The sequence below is a fragment of the Sorex fumeus genome, unplaced genomic scaffold (genome assembly GCF_029834395.1).
Source record: "Sorex fumeus unplaced genomic scaffold, SorFum_2.1 ptg000030l, whole genome shotgun sequence".
In the NCBI taxonomy this organism is placed as follows: Eukaryota; Metazoa; Chordata; class Mammalia; order Eulipotyphla; family Soricidae; genus Sorex; species Sorex fumeus.
Window position 1 is genome coordinate 28,180,316 of NW_026606087.1, and position 13,774 is coordinate 28,194,089.

The 13,774-nt window shown below is 38.4% G+C and overlaps 1 protein-coding gene across 21 annotated transcripts in view; it reads right to left on the minus strand.

The window, feature by feature from the left end:
• Positions 1-13,774, minus strand: part of DLG2 (discs large MAGUK scaffold protein 2) — a 1,600,462-nt gene that overhangs the window by 791,964 nt on the left and 794,724 nt on the right. For all 21 annotated transcript variants that reach the window (XM_056115953.1, XM_056115951.1, XM_056115947.1 and 18 more), the window contains one exon: positions 11,519-11,569. In XM_056115953.1, coding sequence (XP_055971928.1) covers positions 11,519-11,569 — 51 coding nt within the window. The remainder of the gene's footprint in view (positions 1-11,518; positions 11,570-13,774) is intronic.

Below are 13,774 nucleotides of genomic sequence, written 5' to 3' on the forward strand. Positions count from 1 at the left end.
ATCTCCCTACTGTTTCCCAGCATCTTTTGTGAGGATGCCTCTCCAAAAGTGCAGGGGTGTCCAACAACACCCAGTTGGCAGCCCACATGGTTAAGTTCAATGCTGAGCTTTCTGGTCTATTGCTGCTGTATTATGGTTTCAAGTCAAGGTTTTGAGCGTGCAAGACATGGATTCCAACCCTTTAAAGTATTTTCAGGTCCTATTCCACAGCTTGGGCTGGAGCAATAGCACAGCGGGTAGGGAGCAATAGCACAGCCTTGCACAGCCGAACCCCGTTCAATTCCTCTGTCCTTCTGGGAGAGCCCAGCAAGCTACTGAGAGTATTCTGCTTGCACAGCAGAGTCTGGCAAGGTCCCTGGGGCATATTCGATATGCCAAAAACACTTACAACAAGTCTCACAAGGGAGACGTTTCTGGTGCCCACTTGAGCAAATTGATGAACAAGGAGGACAGTGCTACGGTGCAACATTTCACAACTTACTTCAGAATGCGACAATTATGCATTCTCTTGCACTCCAGGGTGAAAAATCCTAGGGGTAATTTTTATTGGCTCAGTTTGGCTCTGCTGTTAGCCTCTAAATCATTCATTAAATCCTGAAGTAAAGTTTTTCTTTTTTTCTTTTTGGGCCACACCCAGCAATGCACAGGGGTTACTCCTGGCTTTGCACTCAGGAATTACTCCTGGTGGTGCTCAGGGGACCATATGGGATGCTGGGAATTGAATCCGGGTCGGTCGCATGCAAGGCAAACACTCTACCCACTGTGCTATCACATCAGACCCTAAAGTAAGGTTTTTAAAATGCAGATTACCCATGTGCATTCTTCTAGATTCTGATTTTTGTGGTGTAGGGTAGGGCCCACTACCCTAACATTGTGAAGTAATACAAATTTGGCCTGTGTGATCATAAATCAATGTTTTTTCCGGGGTTGCAGTTATCAGCAAAAGTGCTCAAGAGTCAAAGGGAATATACTCTGTGTTGTTCCAGGGACTTTTCAGTGCCTGGAATTGAACCTGAGCCTCTTGTATGCAAAAATAAACTCAATCCATTGAACTGTCTCTCTACTCCTTATTCAATATCTTTCTAAATAACCAGTAACCTGGGTGGTTCATCAGAAGACAATTTTAATGGTTTCATTTTTTAAAAATCTAATAGTGTTGCAATTATTCTCTTCGAAATTCCTACATTACCCATCCTAAAACTTGATTCATCTGCATAAATGTGCAGGGCACATAAATTAAGATCTTTTCGCTTCTTTAACTGATAAAATATGTCTGACATAGTTTAAATAATATGGAACTAAAACCAGTGATTTATTTATACTTGGAAAGATGGTTGAGATCTTTGACTACTATTTTTAATTGTAAGAGAATATCCCTGACATGTCAGACAGACCATTCAAATAGTAGCATGTAGCCGCATACTCTGCAACTTTTAAGAAACCACCCCAATTTAGGTTTTGAGATTTGGGGGGCAAATCTGGGATAAGGGTAAGAAGAGTTGGCAGAATCATTTCCACATCTTGCTAAATTACAGCCCTGCATATTGGGGAGGTTTCTACCAGCATACTCTATCTATTATCCATGCTGAGTCAGCTGGCTTCTTTTGAAATAAATTATTTGTTGGATATTTAGGATATTTAGCCTCTTCATACACAAATAATAGATAAGTTATTCATAAACATGGACTTTATACACTTCATACTCAGTTACCCTTATTAATATCAAAAGATCCTGGGTATCAGAAAGATTTAAAATATCAGAGGTGCCCATTGTTGAGTGGTTCAGATTGTTTTAATCAAATTAATTTATAGAATTGGTCTAGGTATCTTTGATTCCTCCACTATTCTAAAAACATTAGAATTTAGAATTTGTTTTCCTAAATTTTGGCCTTTTATTTTCAATTTTTTCCCAGCATTTTAAACATATTTTGAATATTGTCTGTGCAATCACCATTGGCAGAAGTTAGTTATTAATTATATATCTTAAATGGAATAACAGGATCCTCTTCCAAATTCTGTAAAATGTGGTCAATATGACCAAATCTTGTGGTCACCATGAGAATTTTAAAATAGAAATTTGATTATGTCACTTTTCTGCTTAAATATGTTTAAAAGCCTTCTATCGCTATCAGAATAAAACTTAACCCTATCGTTTACCCAGGACTTCCTTGTTGGTAGTGTTCATCTCAGTAATCAGATTTCTCTCTCTCCAGTCTCTCTTATAACTTACACTGCAATTCTTCCTATTGCCAGTTCCTCGTGCTGCAACTTCCACAAGCCATCAACTTCTGCACCTTAATTTGCTCTGTGACATGCTTCTTTTCCATTCTTTCATTCTCTTTTAATTCTCTTTTCATTCTCTTTACCGTTTTCATTCTTCTTTTCCATTTTCATTCTTTCTTTCATCTTCAGTCTTTTTCATTCACTTTTTCTTTCTCTTTTCACTTTCTTTTCCATGACTAGCTTGCTCTTCTCTTTCATAAGTCAGCTCAGGTATAATGGCCCAAGGAAGTACTCTATTCTAGCTAGGTCAGCTTTCCATGTTACTCTTCTTATTTATGGCTTCTGTATATCACTTTACCTGTGATTTCTTCTGTAGCACTGTGGCACTGTCCTCTCGTTGTTCATCAATTTGCTCGAGTAGGCACCAGTAATGTCTCCATTGTTAGACTTCTTGGCACTGTTTTTGGCATATCAAATACGTCATGGTGAGCTTGGCAGGCTCTGCCATGCAGGCAGGATACTCTCAGGCTGTTTGAGAGGGGCGGAAGAGTCAAACCCAGGTCAGCTGTGTGCAAGGCAAACACCGTACCTGCTGTGATTTCTTCGAGGCTGCGATTTTTTTTATGTAGGAGTACTGCTACTTATTCAGCCACTGATTAGCTGATTGAATTGGGCATGAACTCCACGAGTCTGTAAAATTTTTTAAACTTAGGATTTTTTCCTGCTGTTTAGGGACTGACTAATAATGCAGAAGACATTTGTGGGAATCAGTTGTTTAACAAGTGGCCAAAACACATAAACAATACTGTTAGAGACAAAACATCATATAACTGACCCAAAACTTATCTTTTGCTTTGTAAGTCATAATACTATGAAGAGCACTGTGATGTTATTCCTACCACCAAGGAACTCCTAGGTCAGTGGAACAGACAGATTCTGTTAATCAACATGATATCTCATGTATGTGAAGTTAGGAGAAAACAAAATGTATAAGAAGGAAAGTCAAGGAGAGACTCCATGAGGAAAAGACATGAGTTAAATTCTGATGGCATTCTAACACAGTGGCAATATATTTAGGCTTCAGTAACTGTTTTTGGTATGGGGTAGAAATCTACTAAGTTCCATATCTAACAGTAAGGTACTAATTTTGGTAGAGACGGGGGGACAATGTGCTCAGGACGTCTCCTACTGGGAGTTCCTGGCCAAACAAGCTGGCTGTACAGTACAAGGATGGACTCTCTGACCTTGTAGTAACATTTACTTGGTCCAATGAAGCAATATAAAATCTGACACGGACTTTAAAGATGACGTGAGGAGCTTGATTAACAAGGGAAATACAAGCAAAAATGATGACAGCAGGATCAAACATTTATTTAGAATGAAAAAAAAACTGCCTTAAGGTGAAAACACACCCTACTGAAGGGGACCGAACATTTACACATTATATAAATCACTTATAAAATGCAACAACAAAACCAAAAGCCTAAAAGTAAAAAGGAAGAGAAGAAAAGCAAAACAAACCAATAACCTCATTAAAAATGGGAGGATAATTTAAATAGATCTTTTCACAAGAAGAATAGAGATAGTCAATAGGATAGTAAAAAAGATACCGACACCATTTATTATTAGGATGCTGCAAAGAAAATCAATTAACATATACGCCTTTTGTAGTTTTCTTAATGATCCTGAAATACAGTACTTGTCAGAACTACCATGTTAATGTGGGGCGTTTGCCTTGCACGCAGCCAATATAAAAATACTGATAATAATAGCTGCTCACACTAATGGTAATCTTTACACCAACTCACTTAGTGTCACAAAAGTTAGAATTGATGATAAATAGGCACTTTCCTTATTTTCAAATGTGTCAATTGAAGCATAGTGTTGTAAAACATCAAGTTCAAAGTATTATGAACTAGAAGTGACAGAATTTGGCTTCAAATCTAAATAAAGTGTTTCTCCTTTTTTGTACTTGCAAGTGAGGCATCAGTATAATTTATTCATATTTTCCAAATATTCATTGTCCATCCTGATATAGGCAGGCAGCTAGACAGGAAAGGGTCTCCTGGCAATGGAATTCCTGGGAAGTAATAAAACCACTAATCTAAATCTGTCCAGACCCACCTTGTGGATACAGGAGTCAAGACCTGATAAGACCTTCACCAGCAGCCGGCCCTGAGGAGGCTGGGTCCCTCCCCCAGAAAGGACAAAGTTCAGCAGAGACAGACTTCCATAAGGACTTGAAGAAGAACCTGAAGGAAATTCCTTTAGACTTCTCAATTCCTTCCTTTAATCTAATTAATCCTCACAGCCCAGCCCTCAGAAAACTCCAGAACATATAGGACACTGCAGAATAAGGCAACCTGAATTTTTTTTTCATATAAAATCCAGTCTTAAAAGCCATTCAGAGTTCTTTGTCTTTGGAGAAGACTGTGTTGTCTCTTCGGCACTTCGTTCTCACTCTTCTTCCCCTTCCTAAAAGCTTCCAAATTGGAATCTGTTTTTACTTCACTTCATCTACTCCTAAAATTATTTTCTGTGAGAAGGACAAAGACCCAAACCCCTGGTAAGGCCTAGGGCTGACTTTCTTTTCCTGCAAAGATCAATTCCTTGCTGCAGCCTTGGTCTAGAGCTCCCTGAGAAATCAGGTGATAGGGATTAACTCCCATGCAAAGAGTATCAAGAGGGTGTCAGGTAGGGCTTGATGGCTCCCTAGTGGGGCTGGTGGACTCTGGCCCATGCAGAGGCTCATCGCAGACTTTATGGGTCCTAGTCTTCCCAACTGGTCCTGGACCCCAGGCTGGCAGAGGTAGATCTGAAAAATGACAATTTTTTGTTTATTTCCTCTCTGCTTGACACAAGTCACTTCCTGGGGGCCCACTGACTTTGTATCACGTTCCAGATATATCATGTTCCAGATATATATATGTATATATGAGAAATGCTAACAGGTTGAACAATAAATAAACTAAAATACAGATACTGATAGGTGTAATTTTTATATTTTTATTTAACACATCATTTTGTAGAGCAAGGTAGTTTTTATTAAAACTTACTTAGATGTGAATGAGACCAGTTGTAGTTACTGGCCGACATACCAAATTCCACAGGATGGGTATGTCGTTCCCAATGTTCTCCCTTCCGAAATCCGACACGCCATTTCGTCAGTAAAGAAGCAAACAGCACCCGGCCCAGACAAGGTCAGACCTGAACACCTGAAGAACCTGCCGTCAGTACTCATCAATACACTGGCTCGGCTCTTCACTCGCTACCTGTCTGAATGCAAGGTTCCATCTCAATGGAAAACCAGCAGGACCGTACTACTGTTCAAGAAGGGAGACATCCATGACATTGGCAACTATCGCCCGATCTGCCTATTGTCTGTCATCTACAAGTTGTTCACTCGAGTCATCCTGAATAGGATTGGCAGAACACTAGATGAAGGACAACCATGTGAGCAAGCAGGGTTCCGCAAAGGATTCAGCACCATCGACCATATCCACACGATAATCAAACTCATTGAGGTTTCTCGGGAGTTCAAGATGCCGCTCTGTTTAACGTTCATTGATTTAAAGAAGGCCTTTGATTCTGTTGAGACGGAAGCGGTCATTGAAGCCCTAGCCAATCAGGGCATTCAAGCCCAATACATCAGGATCCTCCGTGAGCTGTATTGCGGATTCACTACCAGGATCTCACCATTCTACAAAGAAGTGATCGTTGATGTCAAGAGAGGGGTGCGGCAGGGTGATACCATTTCACCAAAACTCTTCAGTGCCACCCTCGAGAACATCATGCGACGACTGGAATGGGAAGGAAAGGGAGTGAAGATAGATGGTCGGCAACTACACCACCTCCGCTTTGCTGATGACATTGTTTTAATAACACCAAACATCAGCCAAGCGGCACAAATGCTGGCCGACTTTGACCGTGAGTGTGGAAAGGTAGGACTACAGCTGAATCTTACGAAGACAATGTTTATGAGAAACAGCCTTGTTCCTGACGCCCCATTCGCTCTCAATGGAACGACCATCTCCGAATGCAACAGCTATGTGTACCTAGGTCGAGAGGTCAACATGACAAATGACCTGGCACCCGAGCTGCGCAGGAGGAAGAGAGCGGCTTGGAACGCCTTCAAGAACGTCGAAGAAATAGCTAAGAGGACGAAGAACCTCCGGCTCCGGGCACATCTCTTTGATTCCACTGTTCTTCCTGCATTAACATATGCCTCAGAGACCTGGGCCCTACGCAAACAAGATGAGAACGCCATTCAGGTCTCCCAAAGAAGAATAGAAAGAGCTATGCTTGGAATATCACGTTTCACTCAAATGAGAGAACGAATCCGGAGTTCTGACATCCGTCGACGATCAAGGATCAGGGACGCTGTCTCATTTGCCAAGGTGTCGAAAATCAGATGGGCTGGTCACGTAATGAGATTTAAAGACGACCGTTGGACTAGAGCTGTTACTGATTGGATTCCACGGGATGTCAAGAGACCGCGTGGCCGCCCACCTACCAGATGGTCAGACTTCTTTGTCAAGGTCATGAACGATCGGTTTGAGGCCCTCCATGTTCCCGGAGCGAAGAGATGCCATTGGGCTACACTAGCACACGACAGGGACAAATGGAGACGTTACTGGCGCCCGCTCGAGCAAATCGACGACTAACGGGAAGTTAAGTGATTAAGTGATAAGTGACTTAGATGTGGGGAGAAAGAGAGAAGTACATGTTCCTCTTTCTTTCTCTCCATAAAACACTGCCTTCCCCAGAACGATTTCTTTTCTTAATTCAAAGACATAGACAAGCCAATTCTTCTTAAACATAAAACACAAAGAAACATAGATAAGCAAGCAAAATACATGAGCACATGAGAATAAGAGCTTGACAGTAAGTGATAAGTAAAGTTTTTAAATAATAATGAAGCTATTGAAAAAAGCAATAAGTAAAAATATTTAAATAATAATAAAGCTATTAAAAATGTAATAAAGATGATAATACTGCTTTAAATGAGGTGGGCAGTGAAGATTTTTCTGAATTAACATTTGAGGAGATACCCAAATGACAAAAACAAGTCAAAAAATTCTGAGGAGAGATTATGATCCATAAATTAAACACCATACATAAATCTCTGAGGTGGGAGAAACTTGACTCTTAAGGAATGATGGAATTTTTCGTGGTTGGAGTGGTGAGACTATCAGATTTGAAGAGAAGCAGGAATCATACTTATTAAGGTCTTGTAGTTGTGATGAGTGTAATTACCACATTTCAGAAGGCATTAAGGATAAAAATCATATGCTTTGGTTTATATTTTGTAAGTAATTAATCTGACTACTTCAAGATGAGTGGGCAAAGGCAGACACATTGACACTGGACCAGAAAGGCAGACACATTGACACTGGACCAGGCATGGGATGATATTAATTTGGAATAGGATTTAGTAGAGCAGGTGGTAAAATGTGATGGATTTTGAAATAAAATTTTATGGTAGCACCAGTAAGACTTGCTCTGGATGCCAAGGGGAAAAAAGAACAATTAAGCTAGTAATAAGCAAAACTAATAGATGGTTTGAGGTGGGGGGGTACCGGAATAAGAAATTTATATAATTAATGATTTAGGATGAAAACTATCAGAGAACTAGCAGCTTTGATTTGGAGGGTAGGAAGAGCAAGAAAATCAGGAATTCTCTTAAGAATATAGGAAGCTTAGGAAACTGCAAAAATGCCGCCAGAAGCGAACAGCTATACATTTGAAATAGGGGGGGAGAAGTCAAGACTTCATATTTTGAAACCATCAGAGATAGTTTATAGTTTTAAAGATGGTTTTGGTTGCAATCAATAAGGACATAGGAGAGATTGAGAAGTCTGTGCACTGTTTTTTTGTTTCTACACTGTGGATGGGCTAATGATGAGACTGGGAGAGGACACAAAAGATGCAGTAAATAAATATTGACATTTTTGTTTTGGAAGACAAGATGTTAATGTCTGAGGAAGGATACTGTGTCAGCTATACCATTGCGGCTAATAAGGAATGAGAAAATGAGTTGGATTAGGCAAGATGGAAATTGTGATTTTGATAGAACAAGACAGAACCATTATGGGGGGGAGGTGAAAACACGAATAGGTTAAAAATTTTAAAAGGAGGTAATGAAATTAAGTCAACTAAAGAGACACATTTCCTATATTTTGATAAAACTAAATAGACTATATAGATGTCAATAATAGGAGGAGAATATTGAGTCAGGGGGCAAGTTTTTGATTTGTTTTATTTTTTATTTAGTTTTAAGATTAGAGATTCTGCACTGATGGAGTTCAAGAACTCTTCAAGTGGGGATACCATTTAAATGATAGGATCAGGTGATGCTTTAGAGAGGTTGTGAGGGTTGTATCTGATATCAATGACAAGCCAGAAGCATGACATGGAATATTAGGGGCAGGTTTTGAGATGGTCTGAAGGAGCGTGAAGCAAATAAGTTTTAGAACCCAGACTAGAGCCCACCATGGTCAAAGGATAACTGAATATTGAACCTCAAAATAACATTATTTAGAAATTATTTCTTGACTAGTAAATCCACGGTAACATAGTGATGTTGCATTCAAAATATTCCAGATGACCTAGAAATTCCAGTGTTGGAGATCCACCTCTCAAAGGCCCCCAAATGGTATTTTGAAAATATGTTTCTACTCTGTTCATTGAAGCACTAATCACAACAGTCAAGATTAGTGAGGGGATCTTGGAATCAGCCCAAGTGTTCAAGAACAGATGAGTCTGCAACTATACCAACAGATGAGTGGTCGGGAAAAAGTTAGGTATACTTGGCCAGAGTAGTTAGGGTGCATGCCACACACATGGCTGACCCGGGTCCCATCCCCACCACCCAGACATTCTCCCAAGCACCAGAAGCACAGAGTCAGAAGTAAGACATAAGCACTGCTGGGTGTGTTCCACAAAAACAAGACAAGAAAAGGTCAATGTACATTGGAATACTACTCAGCTAAAAGAAAAGAATAAATCATGCAATTCATAACTCCCTGGATGGAATTAGATGATATCAGACTGATTGATGGCAGTCAGAAGGAGAGGGACAGAATGAAACAATCTCTGCCCAAGATTGTGATGAAAAGAAACCTTGAGGAATGGGAAATGGCTAAAGGTAACAGAATTTGAGAGTTCAAACTACTGAACTGAGCTTACCAAGACTGTGGGTAGCAGGGTACCTTGAAACATCGGTTGTGGGGCCCTGACTCTGATGGTTGGGGTGGTGTTGGAACAATGTATGCTGAAATTTTATTATTACTGGTATTTTAATCTTGGAACCTAAATAAAACTTGAATGAAAATAACAAAAATGTATATTTAAGTATGAGATTCACAGAGAGTGAAAGGTTGACTTCACAAATGTGATGTGTGCAGTAAAACTGACATTTTTAAACAAGAGCCCTGAATTTTCATTTTGTGCTATGCCCACAAATTATATGGCCAGTCCTGGAGAGATTAGTGATTTTGAAGGAGAAATGTGTTATTTTTTTTCATTTGGGTTAATTTTTATAAGCTTCACTTTTCTCCGTTTAGCATACCATTAAAATGTTATTAAAGTTCATAATGGAAGTTTTAAAGAGACCATCTGTCAAACACTTAATTTTCAGTGTAACTCTCCTTTTAAAACAGCTCAAATTCAATAAAAATTAGGCTGAAAGTGATACATTCTCTGACTGAGGAAAGTGAATAATCAGCAAACTTAAAGGGAGCTATAAATTACAGATAGGTCTAACGTCTAAATTCATAACATTTAGATTTTTATTTTTATGAAAGTAATAAATGTTGTGGGAGGTTTAGAAAATAAATGTAAACAAAAGAGAAGTAAAATCTAAAAATGACCCATAAAGCTTAACTATTTTTAATATTTTGGTGCAGATTCTCCTAGTCTTTGTGTATCTGTCAATATATTCTATGAACGTACAGTTTTATTTGTACTTATTGGATTGTATATTAAATACAGTATAAATCTTTATTTTAAATGCAGTGCCATATTTAAGTTAGACATTCTATACATTTAATAAATTATTTCTTTAAATACTGTTAAAGTATAATTTAATATACATCAATTTTATATAAATTCACAATTTCCAAACTCACTGAATGAAAGTTCATATTAACCATCCATTTCATGTTTTTTTTTCAGCTGGATGGGGAAAAAAAAACTAAAGTGGTAATATCGCTTTTCGTTGCTGCTTGTTTGGTTTTGCTTATTGATAGGGTTAAACAGGTTTTCTTCTTCTATTGGTCTTTTTTTGGGGGGGCAACAACTGTTCTATGAATGGCATTTGATTATTTTTTCAAGGTGGTCCTTAACTTTTGGCTTTCTGTTTTTTAAAAAGTTCATTTTTATTTATTGTTACTATATCTTTGGGTTTGGGCACACACATAGTAGTGCTCAGGAATCACTCCTTGCTACTCACTCATTGATGACTTTGGGCAGGGCGTTGAAAACCGGTATGAAATTCTGGGAACTGAACCAGGGCCAATAGCAGACAAAGGGAGTGTCTTAACCCCTATGTAATCTATCAGGCACCATGAAACTATGCAAGGGAAGCACCTTAACCATTGTATTCGCTGTCTGGTAAATTATTTTTATATACAATATTCATATTTATATCGGATTGTGTGGAACAGAGCTGTCTCAGAGTGTCAGTGACATATCAAGCCCTAAAGCAGGTTTTCAGAAATCTGCAATATTTCCGTGCTTTTCTCTATGTCATTGGTTTTGTTTTTATATTTTTTTTTTGTGGAGGCCACAATAAGCTGTGCTCAAGGCTGACTTTTGACTCTGTGCTTAGGGAACATCCTCTTTGGGCTTGGGAGACCACATGTAGTCCTGGTGATCAAACCCAGGCTTGCCACTTGCAAGCAAGTACTTTACCCAGTGTATTATCTCTCTGGCCTCTGCAGTGGTTTTAAAATTCATCAATTTTTAAACATTAAAAATGCAATGTAATAGGAATTACAACTGTATAAAACCTATACATGGGTATATTTTATAATACATCTAAAATAAATGCAAACATTACTAATAAAAAATGGAAAAAGTATTGCTTACTCTGAACTTTATGTTTTTCCCATTTATTTGCTCAATTCTGGCTATCCAGCGTATGTGTCGAAAATTCTGGTAATTTGGCTATCTTGTCCACTATAGCAAATATTATATTAATATTCTCATTGTGAATACTGTTAGGGAAAACCATTTATACTGCAGAGTGTGGGATGCAATATTGGGGCTTTGCATTTCTGCTTATTTTTCTTACCCTCTCCAATGTAATTTCTTCAAATTCATATTCAATTTCAGTTCCATTGACCTGTAAATGATAAAAAAAAATAAAGATCAAAGACACATTGAGAATGAGGCAGCTGAATTTTAAACAACAATTGAAGGGTAAGTTTCACTCTCAGTGCAAATAAACCACAATTTAAAAATATCTGTGATTATTCTATCTGTTCGTTCAGATAAAATATAATCCAGCATATTCTAAAATATATTCTAAAATATATGAGTGTGACCCTCCATAAAACAGAATGAAAGCTCACTTCATCCTTTAGAATTCTGTTCTATTTGGTTAAAGAGAAAAATGACAAAAAATAGATGTCTATCTATAATAAGTAACCCATGGGTGTTATTGTGATAGTTATAAACAATGCAATTTCTTTGTATTTTATTAAATTTCCATGAATTCTTACCAAAAATTCAGTAATTAAAGGGAAGCACAAACAAACGTATGTCTTTTTTTCCCCCTGAAAATAGCACTATGAATAACTATGCCATATAAATAATGACATTTTTAACTGACTTAAACTCAGGTAATTTATTCACATTTTCCTCTTGTTATATTTACTGTGAAGGCCTGGACCTTCTAATCATGACCGTGAACTTCTGTAGCAATAACAAAAGAGCATAAGATATGTTTAAAATTTCTAGGGAGCAACCTTTAAACCACCCAACCAATCCTTGAATCGATTTGAAATCAGAGAGAAGAATGCATTTAAATAAACATAATAATATGCCTTATGTTTCACTAAATATGCATGCAGAATCTATGAGGAAATGCTTTAACATAATGTAGCGGTAGGGCATTTGCCTTGTGTGCAGCCGGCCCAGCTGAGCCGGGTTCGATTCCTCCAACTCTCTCAGAGAGCCTGGCAAGCTATGGAGAGTACCTTGCCCACACAGCAAAGCCTGGCAAGCTACCCGTGACGTATTCAATATGCCAAACACAGTAATAAGTCTCACGATGGAGATGTTACTGGGCCCACTCGAGCAAAATCGATGAACAACAGGAGGATAGTGACAGTGACAGCCAATATTCAATTCCTGTTTTTATGTGGTCTATCTCTCAGCCAGGCAAAACCTTTCTAAAAATTATTGAATTGGCTTCATTTTCTCCTCATGTTTCTTGGGCAACAAAATTAGCAATAAATTTTGGCAAGAAAGTATAATTTTTTAACTAAAACCTATCATTTCTATAGAGTCTTAAGTATTTATTTTTCAAGCCACACTTGATGGTATTCAGGTGTCACTCCTATCTCTGTGCTCAAGGGTCCTTCCTATGGTGCTTGGGGGACCATATGCAGTGCCTGGGATAGAACCTCACTTAGCCATGTGCAAAGTCAGTGCCCTATCTGCTCTGCTATTTTGTATTCTATTTTTAAAAAAAAATACATTTTCTTTTTTATTAATTTTTAAAAAAAATTTTGGGGGGTCACACCCGGCGATGCTCAGGGGTTACTCCTGGCTCTGCACACAGGAATTACCCCTGGTGGTGCTCAGGGGACCATATGGGATGCTGGGAATCTAACTCGGGTTGGCCACGTGCAAGGCAAACGCCCTACCCACTGTGCTATCACTCCAGCCCTATTTTATATTCTTTAGAAGAATTTAATGTAGTTCTTATAGACTGAGAGATTTGTGGTGGCAAGGATCAGCTAGCCTCACTGACTAAAAGAACAGAGCCCAGGAAAAAAGTAGTCATGATGAAAAAAAAAAGAAGTGAATGAATGATGGACGGCATTGATTTATGTGATTTAGATACACAGATATTTGAGTTACTGTAATTTATAATATTATTAATCATGACGCCCCATTTACATCAGTTCAACACCACACCCTTCACCAGTGTACCCATGTCCCTTCCCCAAGTTCCAAAGGCCCCTCTCGTTCTACCCATGTCCCATGCAACTCCTCTGGATCAATTCTCCTGATGTGCATCAATTCTTCTTTATTGCTATCTTTAAGTTCTATATACAATACTTATCATTTTGTATCTATCCTTTTCCTTCTGACTTAAGCCATATGATGTCCCCAATGTGTTGCAGCAAATTGCATGAGTTTTTGATAAGGTGTTTGATGTAGTATTATAAACTGAGGGGATAACTATACAGTAATGAGTCGGCATTACTAATTACAATAAATTTATGTGTCCACTGGCCACATTAAACATGTTTTTGGTGCTCTAATTACTTGAGCTAATTGGTCAATCATGTTTTACTGTCCCTACATTATCAAACAG